Source organism: Chelonoidis abingdonii, chromosome 21, assembly GCF_003597395.2.
Source record: "Chelonoidis abingdonii isolate Lonesome George chromosome 21, CheloAbing_2.0, whole genome shotgun sequence".
NCBI lineage: Eukaryota > Metazoa > Chordata > Testudines > Testudinidae > Chelonoidis > Chelonoidis abingdonii.
Window position 1 is genome coordinate 770,609 of NC_133789.1, and position 15,537 is coordinate 786,145.

Genomic DNA, 15,537 nt, shown 5'->3' on the forward strand with positions numbered 1-15,537 from the left:
TTAGCTTTGATTTTCCATTGTTTTATGCCGTTTCACCACAGGTTTGTAAAAGCAGTTGAGACACTTAGGCTTTTCCTTTTATAGCAAACAAGACCTGCTCTTGTCCAAATCTTGGCTTCACCTTGAGACAGGAGGAGTCTGGCCAAACTGCACACTGCACCACAGAGCTTCAGGTTCTCTAGAGTCTTTGAAAGGGGGAAAATGGTTGCCCCTTTCCTTGGCTCTACTCTGCTAACTGAGAGCACCTGGTGCCTTACTCCAGACGGCCTTATCCCGGGCACCATCGTAAGGCTTTTGAAGTCTAGTCCCCTTTTAGCAAATGGGAGTATCTTGTATCTTCCTGTAGGACAACTCTGACGTATGCTGCATTGCAACGCAACATAGAAAACAGTAACTCAGTGCCTTTTCTAGACAGCTTGTAGGACTAGCAAGTCACTGAAGCCTTTGCCATACTGGCCTCTTACAATATTGCCAAAAATCTAGTGTGCTGCAAAATAGATATGGCTTGTGATAAACAAGTGACCTAGCCCTGCTTACCCTCTGTCTCGATATACTCCTCGTACACGTGTGTTTTATGGACTCTCCAGGCTGACCCTTGGAAGCTCCCGCTCCAGAGCCTAAGCAGCAGAGGCTATCGTAAGGCAATGCCTCACCCAAGTTGGCTGCATTTGGATGTGGCCAAAGGTGATGTCAGCTTGCCCGTGTATGTCAGTATCTCTAGGCCTGTCCTCTTGCAAAGCTTTGCTGGTAGTGGCCTCTCCTGGGGCTGAGGTGAGGACATTGAGGGTTTGTCACCTTTGCAGGGACTCTCTGGAATTTCTTTTCTCTTCATTTGCAATGTGTAGTTGATAGTGAATTTTCTACCTATAAACTTCTGACGCCCTTTTCAGTCTGACTTCTGAATCCTTCTGAGCAGTTAGGTAGTTGTGATAGAGATTAGCACTGACTCTGCACCGCAGTAGCTACGTTTTTTAAGGAAGATTAAGTGTAACCTTGCGCTTTACTGCCTCAGACTAATGCTCTGTTCTAGATTTTATAATAGCCTTTATTTACCCTGGCATTTTATGGGCCAGTAAGTATTAAACCTGCTGATTGTCAGTCTTAATACAACTTTATTACCAGTGTCTCAAACAACTTGTTAAACAGCAGGTTGTTCTAGCAAGGACCAAAGCACAATGTCATTCCACTCCAGATGTCTGATTAGAAGGAAACATGCTGAACAGTTGAGGGCACAACTAGTGTCATCCAGCGAACAGAGCCTCTTAAACTGTGTATCCTTCCGAAATAACTGAAGTGCAGCTTAATGTTCATTTTGCTAATTGATCATTTTGACTCAAATCTTGTGCCATGGGGGCAAAATGACTGGGGGGCAAAAGTTTGTGTTGTGATGCTATGAGCACTAGCTAAAGGTTTCTGTGTTCCTTGCACTCTCCCCTGCTGCTGTTTGCAGGCTGTTCTGCCTTTGGTATGTACGTGTAGACTGCAAAATGCAGTGGTACCTGTCTTAAATGTGACCTGAGCATCATTGCTGATCTGTAACCAAAACTGCCTGTCCAGGAAGGGGCCCTTAAATACAACTGTACATACTTTGCCATCCCCAGGCAGCTTCAGAACTAAAAAGCTTGTTTAGTTTAATCAGAAATGTATTAGTTACAAATGTTTCTTGCACCTGGGAGATGGGAGTGGAAAGGAGCTCTGCTTGCACAAACATAAGCCCTATTGAGATATGTAGCTACACCAAGACAGTATTTGAGAGGTGAGGAAAGGTCCTACAGACACCAGGGAATGGAGTTTAGCTGCATGTTTAGTTACAAACCAGCTGTGTGAAGTAGAGTTGAGTGACCAGTGATGGGCAAAAAGTGTTGTGGGCATCAGACTTTAACCAGTGCAGGAATCTGACCCATCTGCAGCTGCTGTCAGAGGTGTAAAACCATTCCTGTTGCCAAATGAAGTCTGTGATGCCCAAAGCACTGGTGATGGGCAGGTAGCGTATGAGCACGGTGTGAGAACGTGTTACTCTTGGAGCCTCTTACGACACACGGCAGTGTCTGTGCCATCCAGTTGATTTGCGGAGATGTGATCCAAGTGGCTGTTGTCCTACAGCACGGCGTTTTTAAAAATAATTCTATTCCGCTTTGTGCGTGTAACCAAGTTGAACAGAAAGCGATTGTGCCAATGCTGTTTACATGACTACAACGTGTAATGCTCTTCTGCCTAACGTTACCGTATGCCTTATGTGTTTCAAATGTTAATTAAAAGCATAACAAAACCCTTGCTGGCATGTTCCTCTGCTTGTGACGACGTTGGGGTTAAGCATAAAGCAAAGGTCCATGGGTTTGTCAGCAGCCCAGCAATCTATCTGTGGTTCCCTTTCAGACCCGGGCAGGTCCCTGTCCCATCCATCTCGTGCTCATTCATGTCACCGAAGAAATCTGGGAACAATAAATGCTCCCCAGTCTGTCAATAATTCAGATCAGTAACATTGGGAGAGGAGCCAAGGCGGGAAGATTCAAGACCTACCCTAGGTGTTTCAAAAAGCCATTGGGTCATGCTTACAATGAGGGGTAGTGGATTTAGCAGCAGTGTGGCTAGCTGAAAAGTGAATGGGATAACCTGCAACGTGAGCAGGGCAAGCTCGTCAGGTCCTGTTGTGACCCGCACAGCAGGACCTGGATGGGTACAATTGTCACCCCTTGTTAAAAGAAACTTACCGTCAGAGCATAAACCAATGTTAGAGAACACAAGAAAACTACTGGGCTGCTTCTCTGCTGGCACAAATGCTAAGCAGCCCTGGAAACACGCTCAAGGCAGGCTTGAGCCTCCCCTACCCTTCCCTTTTGTGAGGCTGACTATAAAGCAGGTGCCTCCTCTCCTCTGGAAGAATGTGCTGGGTCTGAAAGAGGAGCCTGAGCCCACAGAGCTGGCTGAAGAGGATCTTGGTGCCTGACTAAATATTCTTAAGGACGCTTTTCACCCCCAACCCTTCACCTTAGAGCTCTTAACTGTTGGTCCAAGCTCTGTCACGGTGCGGTAACACACGAGTGAGGGAGGGTGCTTGTCTCTGAAGTGACAGGCTGTCCCCTCCCAGCTGCCACCCCACAGCAGCAGCAAGGAGCCGTTCTCTGACACAGGTTCCAGGGCTGTAGTGCTCGGAGCCAATCATGCTTGTTGCTTTCCCAGCAGGCTCAAGAACTGAATGGCATGTGAAGTCCCCTCTTGGCACAATGGCAGCCTCTCCGCTTCAGAGGGGAGGCTTGTTGGCCAGGGGTGTGGGGAGCTGGTGCTGTGGCTAACAGGAGACCTTCACCCCAAGCTCTGGCCACGGGCACACTCCTATCACTGGAATTACAGGGAGCAGATTTTGCAAGGGCTTTTGAGCAGCAGCACTGGACACCTGCTGTGAAATGTAACAAGGATCTCAGCTGCTTTGTAAGGGTTCACGTCAGCCCTGCCCCCCTTGGTATTGGCACCAAGAGTTTATCTGGAGCCTTAAATGCACCATCACATTCCTATAAAAAGCTACTCGAGAGAGCCTCTCTGCAGAGGGGCTGCAGACACTTCACTCTGCAATGGCCCTTCTGCTCTGGAAGCAGCGGCCGCTGCTATGCAGCCTAGAGCCAGTTGTTGCTACACCTGCCTGTGACCAAAATGGGGGCGTTTTGAGGTTCCCAGCCCGACTGAACAGGATGGGGAATGAGACTCGTTTATTTGGGATTCTCCTCCAGTTACATGGAATGCAAAGTAACAATGAATGTGTAAAGGAGCACTGCGGGTCTGGGCTATGGTCCCACAGGGCTAGACGTGCATTAGAAGCAGAAAGGTTATTGATGCTCCTCCAGAGAGCTCCCTGCCCTCCCTAGAACAGGCGCTGGGGATGGGACGGGAGCTCCGGACTGTCTGTCCAAGGAATGAAACGCCCAAGTTAGCAAGTGCTATTCCAGAAGCACTGAACACTAGAAAGACGGGCAACTCCCAGCCCCCCAAAGGCAGAACTGGGATGTTCCAGGTCGACCCTTCCTGCAACCAGACGTGTCTCCACTGGAGATTAGCATCGGGCTGGAAGCTGGGGATGACTCGGCCTGTAATGCTCGTTGTTCACTGATGCCGAAACATGCTGTGCTAGGAGCTGCGGCTGGTTAACAAGCTAAATCCAAGTGGGAGCTGGAGCTGGCGGCAGGTTTTACTTCCACTCAGCAAGAGCAAGGGCGGGTGCCGGTGAGATGCTGCCGCTAGATGTCTCGGTTCTCAGTGCGCTTCACACTTGGCACAGGAATTCCGGGCTAGCAAAGGGTGTGGTGGAGGTGAAGCCCACGCTGCGAAAAACTGGCACTGTCCTGAGCGGCTCAGTACTGAACGTGGCTTGTGCCAGCTGGGCTGAGCCTGGCTGGGACTAGGAAGCAGCTTTTGGCACCTCAGCATTGGAAGTTTCACTCGATGCCCAAGTTTCTCAGCAGAGCGCTGACCTCGCGGAGGTACTGGGAATCCGGGTAGCCATTCCTGGCAGGGGAGAGGAAGAGGTGTCAAGCAGCAGCCCCAATGGTAACGCTCAGAGCATGTTCCAAACACTACCCCCTCCCAACGACTGCAGGAAGTGGGGGCCTCTTTCCCTATTCCCCCCACACCCCATCTCCCAGATGGGGAGGGAGCCGGTGGCCCCAGCTACAGAGGGAACCTCTCAGAGCTTGGCTGCCCCACACTCCCAGGCCTGGAGCAAGAGGTGGGCTAGGTCTGGAGCAGGAATTGCTCTTAGCTAGTGTCTCACTGGGTCCTGCCTTGCAGAGGTGGAAAATGGCTGGTGGGGAAGGAGTAGCAAGAAACATCTAAAATGGTGTTTGGATGCTGTTCTTGCTCATTCATTTCTTATCTGACAAAATGGCTGCTGCAGCCCCGCCAGCCAGGCTAAGAGAGGGGCTCTGCCCTCTCAAGCCAGGGCATGGAAGCAGCTGGGGGGCTCAGACAATTCCTGGGCATGGTGCTGTGTTGCACCACTGGCGGGTTCACTCCAAGGCTGGCTGCAGCGTTGGGTTGCTGGGCTCTGGCCGCTGCTTGCACGCCAAGTGTGGATACAGCACAGCACCCAGGCACCTAGGCCCTCTCCCTCCTAGGCCAAGAGTTAACGGGCCAAAAGGAGCCTAGGCCTCAGATCCCCTCCAAACGCCACCAGCACTGCTCCGTACCTGGCCTTGCCCTTGTCAAAAGAGGTTTTGTGGGGGATGAGGTGCCACGTCACTCTCTCCTCCCCGTCACAGGATTGGATCTGGAAGGTCAGGCCCTGCTCAAACGCTTTCTGCAGCAGCTGAGACGTCTTCTTCCCCTCCCTGTTGTCGGGCAGGAAGGCCTGGAAGCGACCACCCCTGTACGGTCTCCCGGGCTGGGGGTCTCCAGCCTTTAAATGGCGGTGTGGAGGAGGGGAGAAGGAAGAAAGTTGTAAAATCAGCCCTGAGCAGGAGTTTGTGCTGCTGGGACAGGGCTGCTCTCAGGTTTGCCTGCTGGGAGGCCAGACAGGTTTCGTCGCCTGCCAGGGTCACGCTCCCCTGGCTGGGAAGGCAGGGTCAGTTTGTGGGACCCAGCCCCTGCCCTGCCCAGGGAGCGAGCCGGGAGTGCTGCTGCAGCCGGAGCGCTGGCTAGTTAGCAGGGGCAGGCAGCGAGAGGAGGCTGCTAGTGGGAGCCATTTGTGGCGTTTCTTACCCTGGGTCACCCTCACAACCCCCCTGCTCAGCACTTCTACACAAAAACCCGACTCCCCGGCGGCTCCCTTCTTGGTCACTTCTCTCTGCAGTGCCTCAGCCCTGGGGTGCACTGGGGGAGGAGACTGCTCTGGGCTATTGCTGGCTTGGAAAGGAACGTGGGAAAAGCCAGAGCCCCCGTCAGCCAGAGATGAATGGTGTAATCACCTCATTCAGCTCCCCTCTGCTGCTGTGCCTGCAACAAGCGCGATAACCTCCGAAAGGCCAGGCTGGGTCAGATCAATGGTTCATCCAGCCCAATTCCCTGGCCCTGACAGTGACCGATGCCAGGTTCCCCAGAGGGAATGAACAGAGCAGGGCAATCACTGAGTGATCTGTCCCTCGCCCAGTGCCAGCGTCTGACAGTGAGAGGGTTAGGGACACCCAGAGCACGGGGCTGCATCCCTGCCCATCTTGGCTAATAGCTACTGACGGACCTGTCCGCAGTGAACTTATCAGTTCTTTCTTGAACCCGGTTATAGTTTTGACCTTCATAACATCCCCTGGCAATGAGTTCCACAGGTTGACTGTGTGATGTGTGAAGAAAATACTTCCTGATGTTTCTTTTAAATCCATTGCCTAGTAAGTTTATTGGGTGACCCCTGGCTCTTGTGTTATGTGAAGGGGTAAATAGCACTTCCCTATTCACTTTCTCCGCACCAGTCATGATTTTATGGCTCTCTATCGTATCTCCCCGCCCCCCGCCCCCCAGTCGTCTCTTTTCCAAGCTGAACAGTATTAATCTTTTTAATCTTGCCTCATACAGAAACTGTTCCACAGACTTAATCATTTTTGTTGCCCTTCTCTGTGCTTCTTCCAATTCTAGTATATCTGTTCAGAGATTTGGCAGCCAGATCTGCACGCAGTATTCAAGTTGTGGGCGTACCATGGATTTATACAGTTGCATTATGATATTTACTGTCTTATTATCTATCCCTTTCCTAATGGTTCCCAACACGCCATTAGCTTTTTTGACTGCCACTGCAGTCATTGAGCAGATGTTCTAAGAGACGCATTATCTATGATGACTCTAAGATCTCTTTCTTAGTGGTAACAGCAAATTTAGACTGCATCATTTTGTAAGTATAGCTGGGATTATGTTTTCCAACGTGCATTACTTTGCGTTTATCAACACTGAATTTCATTTGCCAGTTTGTTGCCCAGTCACTCAGTTTAGTGAGATCCCTTTGTAACTCTCGGCAGGCAGCTTTGAACTGAACTATCTTGAGTAATTTTATATCATCTGCAAACTTTGGCACCTTCCTGTTTACCCCCTTTTCCAGCTCATTTATGACTCTGTTGAACATCCCTGCTTCCAGTACAGATCCCGGGAGACCCCACTACTTACCCTTGGCCACTGTGAAAACTGGCCGTTTGTTCCTCCCCTTTGTTCCCTGTCTTTTTTAACCAGTTACCGACCCATGAAAGAACCTTCCCTCTTCTCCCAGGACTTCTTACAATGCTTAAGAGCCTTTGCTGAGGGCCCTTGTGAAAAGCTTTCTGAAAGTCCATGTACACTATAGCCCTGGATCCCGCTTGTCCACATGCTTGTTGACCCCTCAGAGAATTCTAACAGATTGGGGAGACCTGATGTCCCTTTTCAAATGCCATGTTGATGCTTCCTCAACAAATCGTGTGCACCTGGGTCATAATTCTGTTCTTGGTGTGCTTGGACTACACCAAGCTGGCACCCGTGCTCCCCTTCTGCCTGTGTTATCCACCCGCCTCTTCGCTTGTGAGCTCTTTGGGGCAGGGACTCTGCCCTGCATGGGTGGTGCCCAGCACAACGGGGCCCTGGCTTCTGACCAGGATGCCTAGGCATTACCCCAAGTCCCACAATTAGGGGCCTGGAAAGGCCCTGGTGGCAGACTCTGTGTGTGGCTGGCTACCTACCTCCTGCACACCATCAGGGATGTCGTAGACGATCTTGAGCGTTGGGTCTCGAAAGTAGCCGGCCAGGCTGTGGGACAAAGTCACGACCTTGAATGTCCCTTTAATAGCCCTGGCTCTCTTGGGGGAGCTGCAGCAGGCTGGGTGCATGTCTTCGGCTGCAAAACAAGTCCGGCACAGAGAGTGGCCACACTGGGCACAGCAGGTCACTGTGCACAAGCTCTGGCATGCATCACAATTCCCAAGCTTGTGCTCTTGGGCTCCCTGCTCAGGGCTGGGACCTCTTAGCTCCAGCTCTGAAATTGCCGTCTCCTGTGAGTCCCCATCTCCTACTGAGTCCCCCTGGCCTGGCTTGGAGGCTCGTTCTGCAGCCCTAGCTGGCAGGACAGTCCCAGAGCTACACAGCCAGATGGGCAAGGACTGCGGGGCGCCGTCTGCTGCATGAGCAGGGGGCCTCGGGCTTCCCCCTGCTTCACTGGGGTCTCCTCGACTCTTGTCTCTTGCGAACTGGAATCTGTCAGGCAGGACGCGCTTTATCCTGGCCGTCTCGGACTCTCCAGCTGGCCTCTCCCCCTTCTGCAGCTCCTGGGGGTCCCCTGGGCTGAGACTCTGCCAGCCTGCCAAGCTGGCATCAAGGAGGCCACTCCCATTCACGTCCTGTGAGTCGCTGGGGTAACTTGGGTCCTCCTGCCCCAGTGCCTGCTGGTAGCTGCTGGTTCTCGTGCCATTCCACCCGGGCCCATACAGCCTCATGTTGTCAGCACCATTCAGCTCGGGGGTGCTCTCCGAAACGTCAGACAGGCCGGCTGTGCTGCTAACCTCCAGCTGCTGCAGTCCCTCCCGGCCATGGAGATATTCTGCAGCCAGCACTGGGTCCTGGGTTTTCACCTGCTGCGTGGGGCTTGGATATTCCTCGGCCGGAGATCCCTCCAGCCCTGGAGACGGGGAAGCAAGTGTCAGAGCACTTCGCCTCCTGGCAGAGAATCTCTGGAAGGCCTCATTGGCCCTCTGCAGTGTTTCCTTGGGGCACATGAGATGCAGTTTGTACCTGTCTTTGCTGACTCTGACCTGGGCAGAGCATCCTTTCAAGAGGCTACACAGCTCATTCAAAGCCTCGTCGCTGGGCCCCTCCACATCGAGTTCGGAGTAGCTCAGGCTCTGGCATACGAGAGCAGGACACACCGTCTGGCACAGAGCCTCCATCTTCCACCTGGCTTGGAGGAGCTTTGTCCTGTCCTCAGCTGTGAGCGTCAGCACGGTGCAGCCTTTGCTGCTGCGCTCTGCAAGCACAACGCCTCGCTCCCTGCACAGCCTGCCAATAGCAGAGCCATGAATCTCTTTCAGATAAGCCCAGTGCACAGGATCCATGCTGATCTCCTCGCTGACCCCACTGGCTGCCCTGCTGGGGTCTCTGGGCGTGTCGCCTGCCTTAGACTTTGGAATGGAGAAACTATTGGAGCGTCTCAGCGGGGCGCTAGACTCGGGCGCTTTGGAATCTAGTGCTGAACAGGTCCCCGTAGTATCGAAAAGGCTCAAGGATTTGAAGGCACTAGACGCGCTGCTAATAGGCTGAGGCTTTACGGGACCGGGGCTCTTCCAGCCCCCGAGACTCTGCAAAGTGCTGCTTTCTTTGCCTCCAGCAAGCAGAGACGGCGTCTTGGGTCTCAAGAGCAGGGGGGGCCCCTTCCTCCAGTCCCAATCCTTCAGTTCCTTCTGCTGAGCCTCTGCCGCTGGCCCAGTGATGGCCGCAGAGACGGGCAGATGGTGCTGACCGCTCGGTGGTGCTGGATCGCTCTGGCTCGGGGCGCCAGCTTCCTTTAACCAGCTTCCAGAAAGCTGCATCTGCTCTGTGAACAGGGAGCTGCGATCCAGCGAGGGGCATGCACTGGAAAGAGCCGCGTTGTGCTTTAGGAAGCTGAAGTTGGCAGCTAGCTTGTGTTCACCTTTAAACTCAAACTTGCCAGGGCTCAGTCTTGGGGGTGAAGGATCCGTGCCCAGTCTGGCATCCCCTCCACGAAGGGTGGCTGTGTAGGTGGCCAGGGAGGTGTTGGACGTCCTGAGGTCGGCTGTGGCTGTTCTCCCAGGGCTTCGATCTTGGATGTATTGTTTGGCCTGGGAGACATCGACCAGATTCCCGATGAGATAGAGATGCCGCTCATCTTCGTGACAAAGGAGCAGGGGGCACAGTTTCTCCAGGTCCTCTAGCAAGGCCCTCTGAGACCGCATGTCACTGCTCAGCTCCCCCTTGCTGATCTTCTCCTTGCGCAGAGAGGCTTCCAGCTGCTGATAGAGGCGCAGCAGTGCCAGGCGAGCTTGCACCACGGAGCTGATGTCCCCCATGTTCTTGGAGGAGGCCTGGAGGTAGAGAATGGCAATGCCGTCGCTGCTGAAGTCCACCACGTCGACCTGGTGCTGGTGCAGCACCCGCTGGTATTTGTCGCTGCAGAACTTCTGCATGTACAGGTAGATATCTGCATCCATCACCAAAGAGAAGTCCTCCAGCTGCTCCACAGCTTCTCCGTCCACAGGGTCCCTGCGTAACGGAGGCTCAGACGCCTCCTCATGCACCTGGCCCGGACTTGGCTGCTTCTCCACCCTGGGCTCTGGCAAGGGGGAGCCGGGCGTCTGCTGGGAAGCAGACATCGCTGTGCCTGTGGCGGGGTGGCTGACTCCCTCTGGTGGGGCCTCTCCAGCTTGCTGGGTCCTTAGCAGCTCCTTGCTGAAGGCCTGCAGCTCCGTGAACGGCCCCTTGACCGTGCACAGCGTCTCCTTAGGGTCAAAGCTGAACTGCACGGCACCGTAATGTTTGCGCAGGCTTCTCAGGAGCGTTTTGCCATCCAGGAGCCTCCCGTAGTCTATGATCATACAAACACGCACGAAGATCTGGGGGGACAGGACCAGAGGAGTCAGAGGGCAGCGACTGAAGGCAAACAGCCCCGCTGCAGGAGGGAGACGACCGCCCCAACAGGTCCCACTCTACCACCCTGCCATCATCAGGACAACAGCAGCTGTACCGCGGCTCCCAGGGTCACTTCAAGGCCAAGTGCCAAGCGCCCCCACCTTCCCTTCCAGCCTGTGTTTGCTCTCCCCAAGGGCAGGCAAACAAACCTACTGTAGCTTCGTGTGGCAATCGCTGCCCATGGAGACGGAGAGGGCGTGCCCAGGTGGGAGTGCATGGAGACAGGCAGAGAGCTGCCTTCCCGATGCAGGCTGTAGTGTCGGGCAGCGATTAATGTGGGAGGGCCATGCGGCCAGGCCTGACAGAGCCAGCAGCCTGGAGCAGAACTTCCCCTCCACACGTGGCACAAAGGGCTTGGTGCACAAGGTGTTGCCTGCTGGGAGCAGGCAGTGGAGCTGCGTGTGACTTTTAATACAGCCACAGCATCTCCCATGTGCGCAGTGAGCTCTGCAAGCAGCCCAGGCCCAGGGATCCCCACTTCCCATTTCTATTACTCGCATAGTGCCAAGATCTCAGCCACTTCCCACTTCCTCTGCTCTGGCTGCAGTGTCCCTAGTAGGCATTAGGCTGCCTGTCTCTGACATCATATGTAGTTGCCATGGAGATGACTGTGATGTCACAGACAGCAGGCTCTGACTGCTGAGCTTGTTTTCATGAGTACCAAAGCCCAGAGCTGGCAGCTGCACCAGCATCATGAAATGAGAGGAAGGGCAGAATTATCTCTCCATCTCTGACACCAGCGCTTCCCCTAAACGCCCCGAGGAAAATCGCCTGCTTTCCTGGCTCATGAAGTGGCAGAGAAATTAACAGAAGTCCCTGCCTGGCCATGTGTGACCAGATAGCTGGGCTTAACGACCCCACCTCATCCCCCGCTGCTATTCCCTCTGTGCTTGGACAGGTACAAATGCAGACTGACCAAGTGTAAAATTGGGCCCTGCCTCGGGCACGTTATCAGCAAAAACCCTTTTAAATCCTCATTTGAATACAAATAAAGCGAGTTTGCTTTAACTCTAATTAAGATTAACAGGATTAGCAGTCTCCTCCCTGCGTATCTATGGCAGGTGTGATGTTCCGGGTGCCAGCAGGGGCTCTGGGAGGAGTGCCCACAGCCAGGCGGGGGGCCTGCCCGCCTGATCCCGCTCATTACCTCATCAGGGCTCAGCTCGGCTGCGTGCGCTGTCACTGTCAGCGGGTACGTCTTTCCACCAACCAACAAAACATGCTTCTCCACCTCCAGGACCCTCTGAGCCACTAAATCGAGCAATAGACACGTGTCAGCCGCCTGCACCCTGCCCTGGGCTGTGCCGCTGGGCTCCCCAGCCAGACAAGGCCCAGAGAGATTCCTTCTTCTCTCCCACCACTTTCTTGGGGCAGCCCCTTGTTGGACGCTGGGAATTCCACCAGTTGCCCTCCAGGATGGCGGACCTAATGCCACAGGAGGTGCCCTGGCCTCTAGCCCCTGGGCGGAGCTTCTTGGGCTGCCCCCATGGCCCCAGGACATGACTTAGGCTGCCACGTGCTGCCTGGCGCGAGCCCCCTGCGTTACCTCCCGATTCCTCAAAGGTGACGAGGGCGCAGGCAGGGGGGCCAGCGACGAGTGCAATGTCTGCGATCTCTCCGCCGCCGTTGCGGGCACGCAGGAAATGGATGGTGAGCTTGTCGGCAACTCTCTCTGGCGGGAGGTCTGTTGGGATCCCCCCAACGCGCACTATGCGCCCAGTCATGCTGCCGGACCCTCCTGCAGGGAAGGAGCACAGACGTAAGCCAGCAAGCAAAGCTTCCAGCCCACCCGCCAGGGCTCGTGGGCTGCCCCTCCACGCTGGAGCCAGGGATCTGGGCTCGCAGGCAGGAGACCTGGGTTCTGTTCTGGTGCATGTGCCCTGCCTAGCAAATATTTAATGCTACTCTCCTCACTGCAGCTAGGTCACCGCCCCTCTCTGTGACACAGTTTCTTCACTTGTACAAGGAATTGCTGCACGAGGGCTTGTGCAGCTGAATGCAGGAGCATTTGCAACGCACGTTTGGATCCGCAGACAAAGCCTGTTGTTACCCAGGGGAAACCTGGGCAGCCCTAGCACACCTAGTGTGAAGCCCGTCCCTTCACCACATGGCACTCACTGGGAGCAGACCCCACTGGGAATTAGGAAGAAACCACCATCCTCCCCGTCACTGGAGCACAGCTGAGTGTGGCCTTGTCTCCCTCCAGCCTGCACTGGACAACAGCCTCTGCCCAAGGCACTTGGTGCAGACAGGGGGTTAGTCTGGGGAGCTCTCATGCACGGAGGAAGATGTTCCTCCCCTGCCCCTGTCCTCACCCAAGGCCCCATGGGAAACTGAGGTCTCCGTTGGATTTGTATCTCAGCAGCTCTTCTCCAGGGAGCCCGAACGTTCCAGCCTGTTTTTTCTGGCTTCGAAGCTCCTGCCAAGGCGGCCAAACCTCCGCCACCCCTTGCAAGGGGGTGTTATTGACTGTCTTGCAGCGAGCAATAGAGTGGCCAAACTCGGCAGGCCCCAAGCAGCGCCCTCTAGTTCCCCAGCTCCATGAGGGTGGCAGCTGGCGTCAGGACCCAGCTTCCTGCGGCCAAATGAATAATACAGCCTCGGTGCCCTGCCCCCATGAATACACATCAGTGCCACTTTGGAAAGGCAGTGGGGGAAGGACAGTGCTCAGTCTCTGCTAAGGGCTCCGGGGTCTGTGGTCCGAGCCCACTTATCATTTCTCTGCTCATCCACAAGCAGAGGGGCTGAGCTTTTGCATTATTCATGAACTTCCACTTACCATGCGAAGATGCAACTGACCACTCTATAAATATTTATTAGGCCTCCGGAAGGGGGACCCTCTGTTCTTGCAAATTCTCATTAAGCCGGGAGGAGCAGACAGAGAGGTGTCATGGTGGGAGCCAGAGCCAAGGGCCTCTGCCAGGCAAAGGACAGTACCCACAACACCCTTCAGGGTGCAGGGCAGGCCCACACCCCCTGCCTCCCCTCGACCAACAGCCCCTGCACCAGCTGATAACGGGAGCAGCCTGTGTTTCTGCTACCCTCCCCCTCTACTGCTGCAGCCAGGAGCGATCTGAGGCCTGAGGAAAAGCCCCGTTAGCCCCTGCCCCCTTAGCCTCGAGGCTGGGCCAGGCCCCCGCAGAATGCGCCCTGCTCAGGGGTTTGCTGTGGAGCTGTGGGTGACTGAGCTGCTACCATACCAGCTGCGTTAGAGCCAGGGTCTCTCTAGGGTTTTTATACAGCAGCCGCCCCTGCGGTCCCCAGTGGGAAATGGGCATAAGGCCCTCCACCTGCCCCCAGGAGTTCAGGTGTCCACATCACCAGGGTTCCTGTGTCACAGGCCCCAGCCTGAGCAGTGGCACCAGGGGTGCCTCAGTCAATCAATAACAGGATGGGGAAGGTTTAATATTTAAACAAGCTGTTGAATTTTTCAGCATGAAAGCTAGCAGCAGCAGGGCTCCCTGGAGCTGTGCTAACAGCTGCCTCTGGGCTTTCCAGGCTCTTTGCAAAACAGCAGCAGCAGCGACATCGCGCTGCAGGAGGCGATGGCAGCAGCAAACTGCAACTTTGGCCATGGCCTCCATGGCCACTGTCCCTGCAGGCTTCCCCAAGGGGCGCCGGAGGACGGACGCTGTGTTAACAATGCAGCCCTGGGGAGAGCAGATTGGCCTTATTCTGCTCTTGCTGGCTGGGTGCTGCCGGCCTGATGGGCATGCACTGAAAGTGCTGCCCTGAAAGAGGAGTGTATAGAAATAGCACCAGCTTCCCTCCTGCCCGGGCGGTGTCCAGCGAGCGGCCAACTATGGCACCTGTTTGTGCAACTGGAGCCAGGGACCCTATGGGGCTCCATCCAGGCACCAGGGCCCAGCCCCATGGTGCCAAGGGCCAGATCCTGGCTCCAGCAACTTGGTCCCCATATGCTGCCAGGCAGGTGCAGGGCGGGAGAAAGGTGGGTGATGGGTGGGAGCCAGCCGGAAGCAGCTAGGAGCAGGATGGGAGCCAGGCAAGTGCAGGGCAGGGGCCAGGCAGGAGGCAGCTAAGAGCCGTGTGGGTGCAGGCCAAGAGCCGGGCAGGAGCCAGGTGGGTGCAAGGCGGGAGGTAGCTGGGTGCTAAGCGGGTGCCGGGCAGGAGCCAGGCAGAAGTGGGGCAGGAGCCAAGTAGGTGCAAGATGGGAGGCTGCTGAGTGGGTGCCAGGCAGGAGGCAGCCGGATGCAAGGTGAGAGACAGCTGGCTGCTGGGTGGGTGCCAGGCAGGAGGTAGCTGGGTGCTGGGCGGGAGCAAGGCAGGGACTGGGTGGGAGCTGGGCAGGAGGCACCCGGGTGCCACGTGGGTGCAGAGCAGGAGCAGGGCGGGAGCAGGGCATGAGGCAGCCGGGTGCAGGGTGGGAGCGGGGCGGGTGCAAGGTGGGAGGCAGCTGGGTGCTGGGCGGGTGCCAGGCAGGAGCAGGGCGGGTGCAGGGCACGAGACAGCTGGGTGGGAGCGGGGCGGGTGCACGGCAGGAGCCAGGCTCTGCTCCAGGGCACGCTGGACCCTTTTGCTGACGCCCCACGTCCTGGCAGCGTGGGGGGGCTGGATGCAGGGGGCTGGTGAAGGGCATGCCCAGTCCCCCCCCTCCCCCGGAGCAGGGGTCACCACTTGAGCACGTGGGGCTGGTGGGGGGAGCAGCGGCTGGGATGATGCCCCGCAGCCCCCCAGGCACCTAGCCCCGCACTGGGTGATGCTGGGGGCCGCATCTTGGACACAGGAACAATTGTTCGCGGGGGGGGGCGGCAGCCGCTGGAAACCCTGGCTCTGCTGTTGGTTATTAGTGCTCCGGGGGGGCACCCCAAGTGCCAGCCCCCCCGCCGGGACGGTGCCCACAGCGTCGGGGGCAGGGCTGGGCCACTAACCCTCCCCCGCCCCCCACTGCGCACGAGGCCCCGGCCCGGAGGGGGGGCTATGGGGCACTGCGGGGGGCGGGGC

General features: G+C 56.0%; 1 protein-coding gene across 1 annotated transcript; it reads right to left on the minus strand.

The window, feature by feature from the left end:
* Nucleotides 1-1,092: 1,092 nt before the first annotated feature.
* Nucleotides 1,093-13,307, minus strand: LOC116820341 (uncharacterized). Its single transcript, XM_032772717.2, has 6 exons — nt 13,286-13,307; nt 12,122-12,313; nt 11,723-11,826; nt 7,620-10,499; nt 5,178-5,386; nt 1,093-4,497 (listed from the first exon to the last, which is right to left on the minus strand). Exons 1-6 carry the CDS (start codon nt 13,302-13,304, stop codon nt 4,428-4,430), a joined length of 3,474 nt encoding a protein of 1,157 aa, XP_032628608.2. The 5' UTR covers nt 13,305-13,307; the 3' UTR covers nt 1,093-4,427.
* Between the last annotated feature and the right edge of the window lie 2,230 nt (nt 13,308-15,537).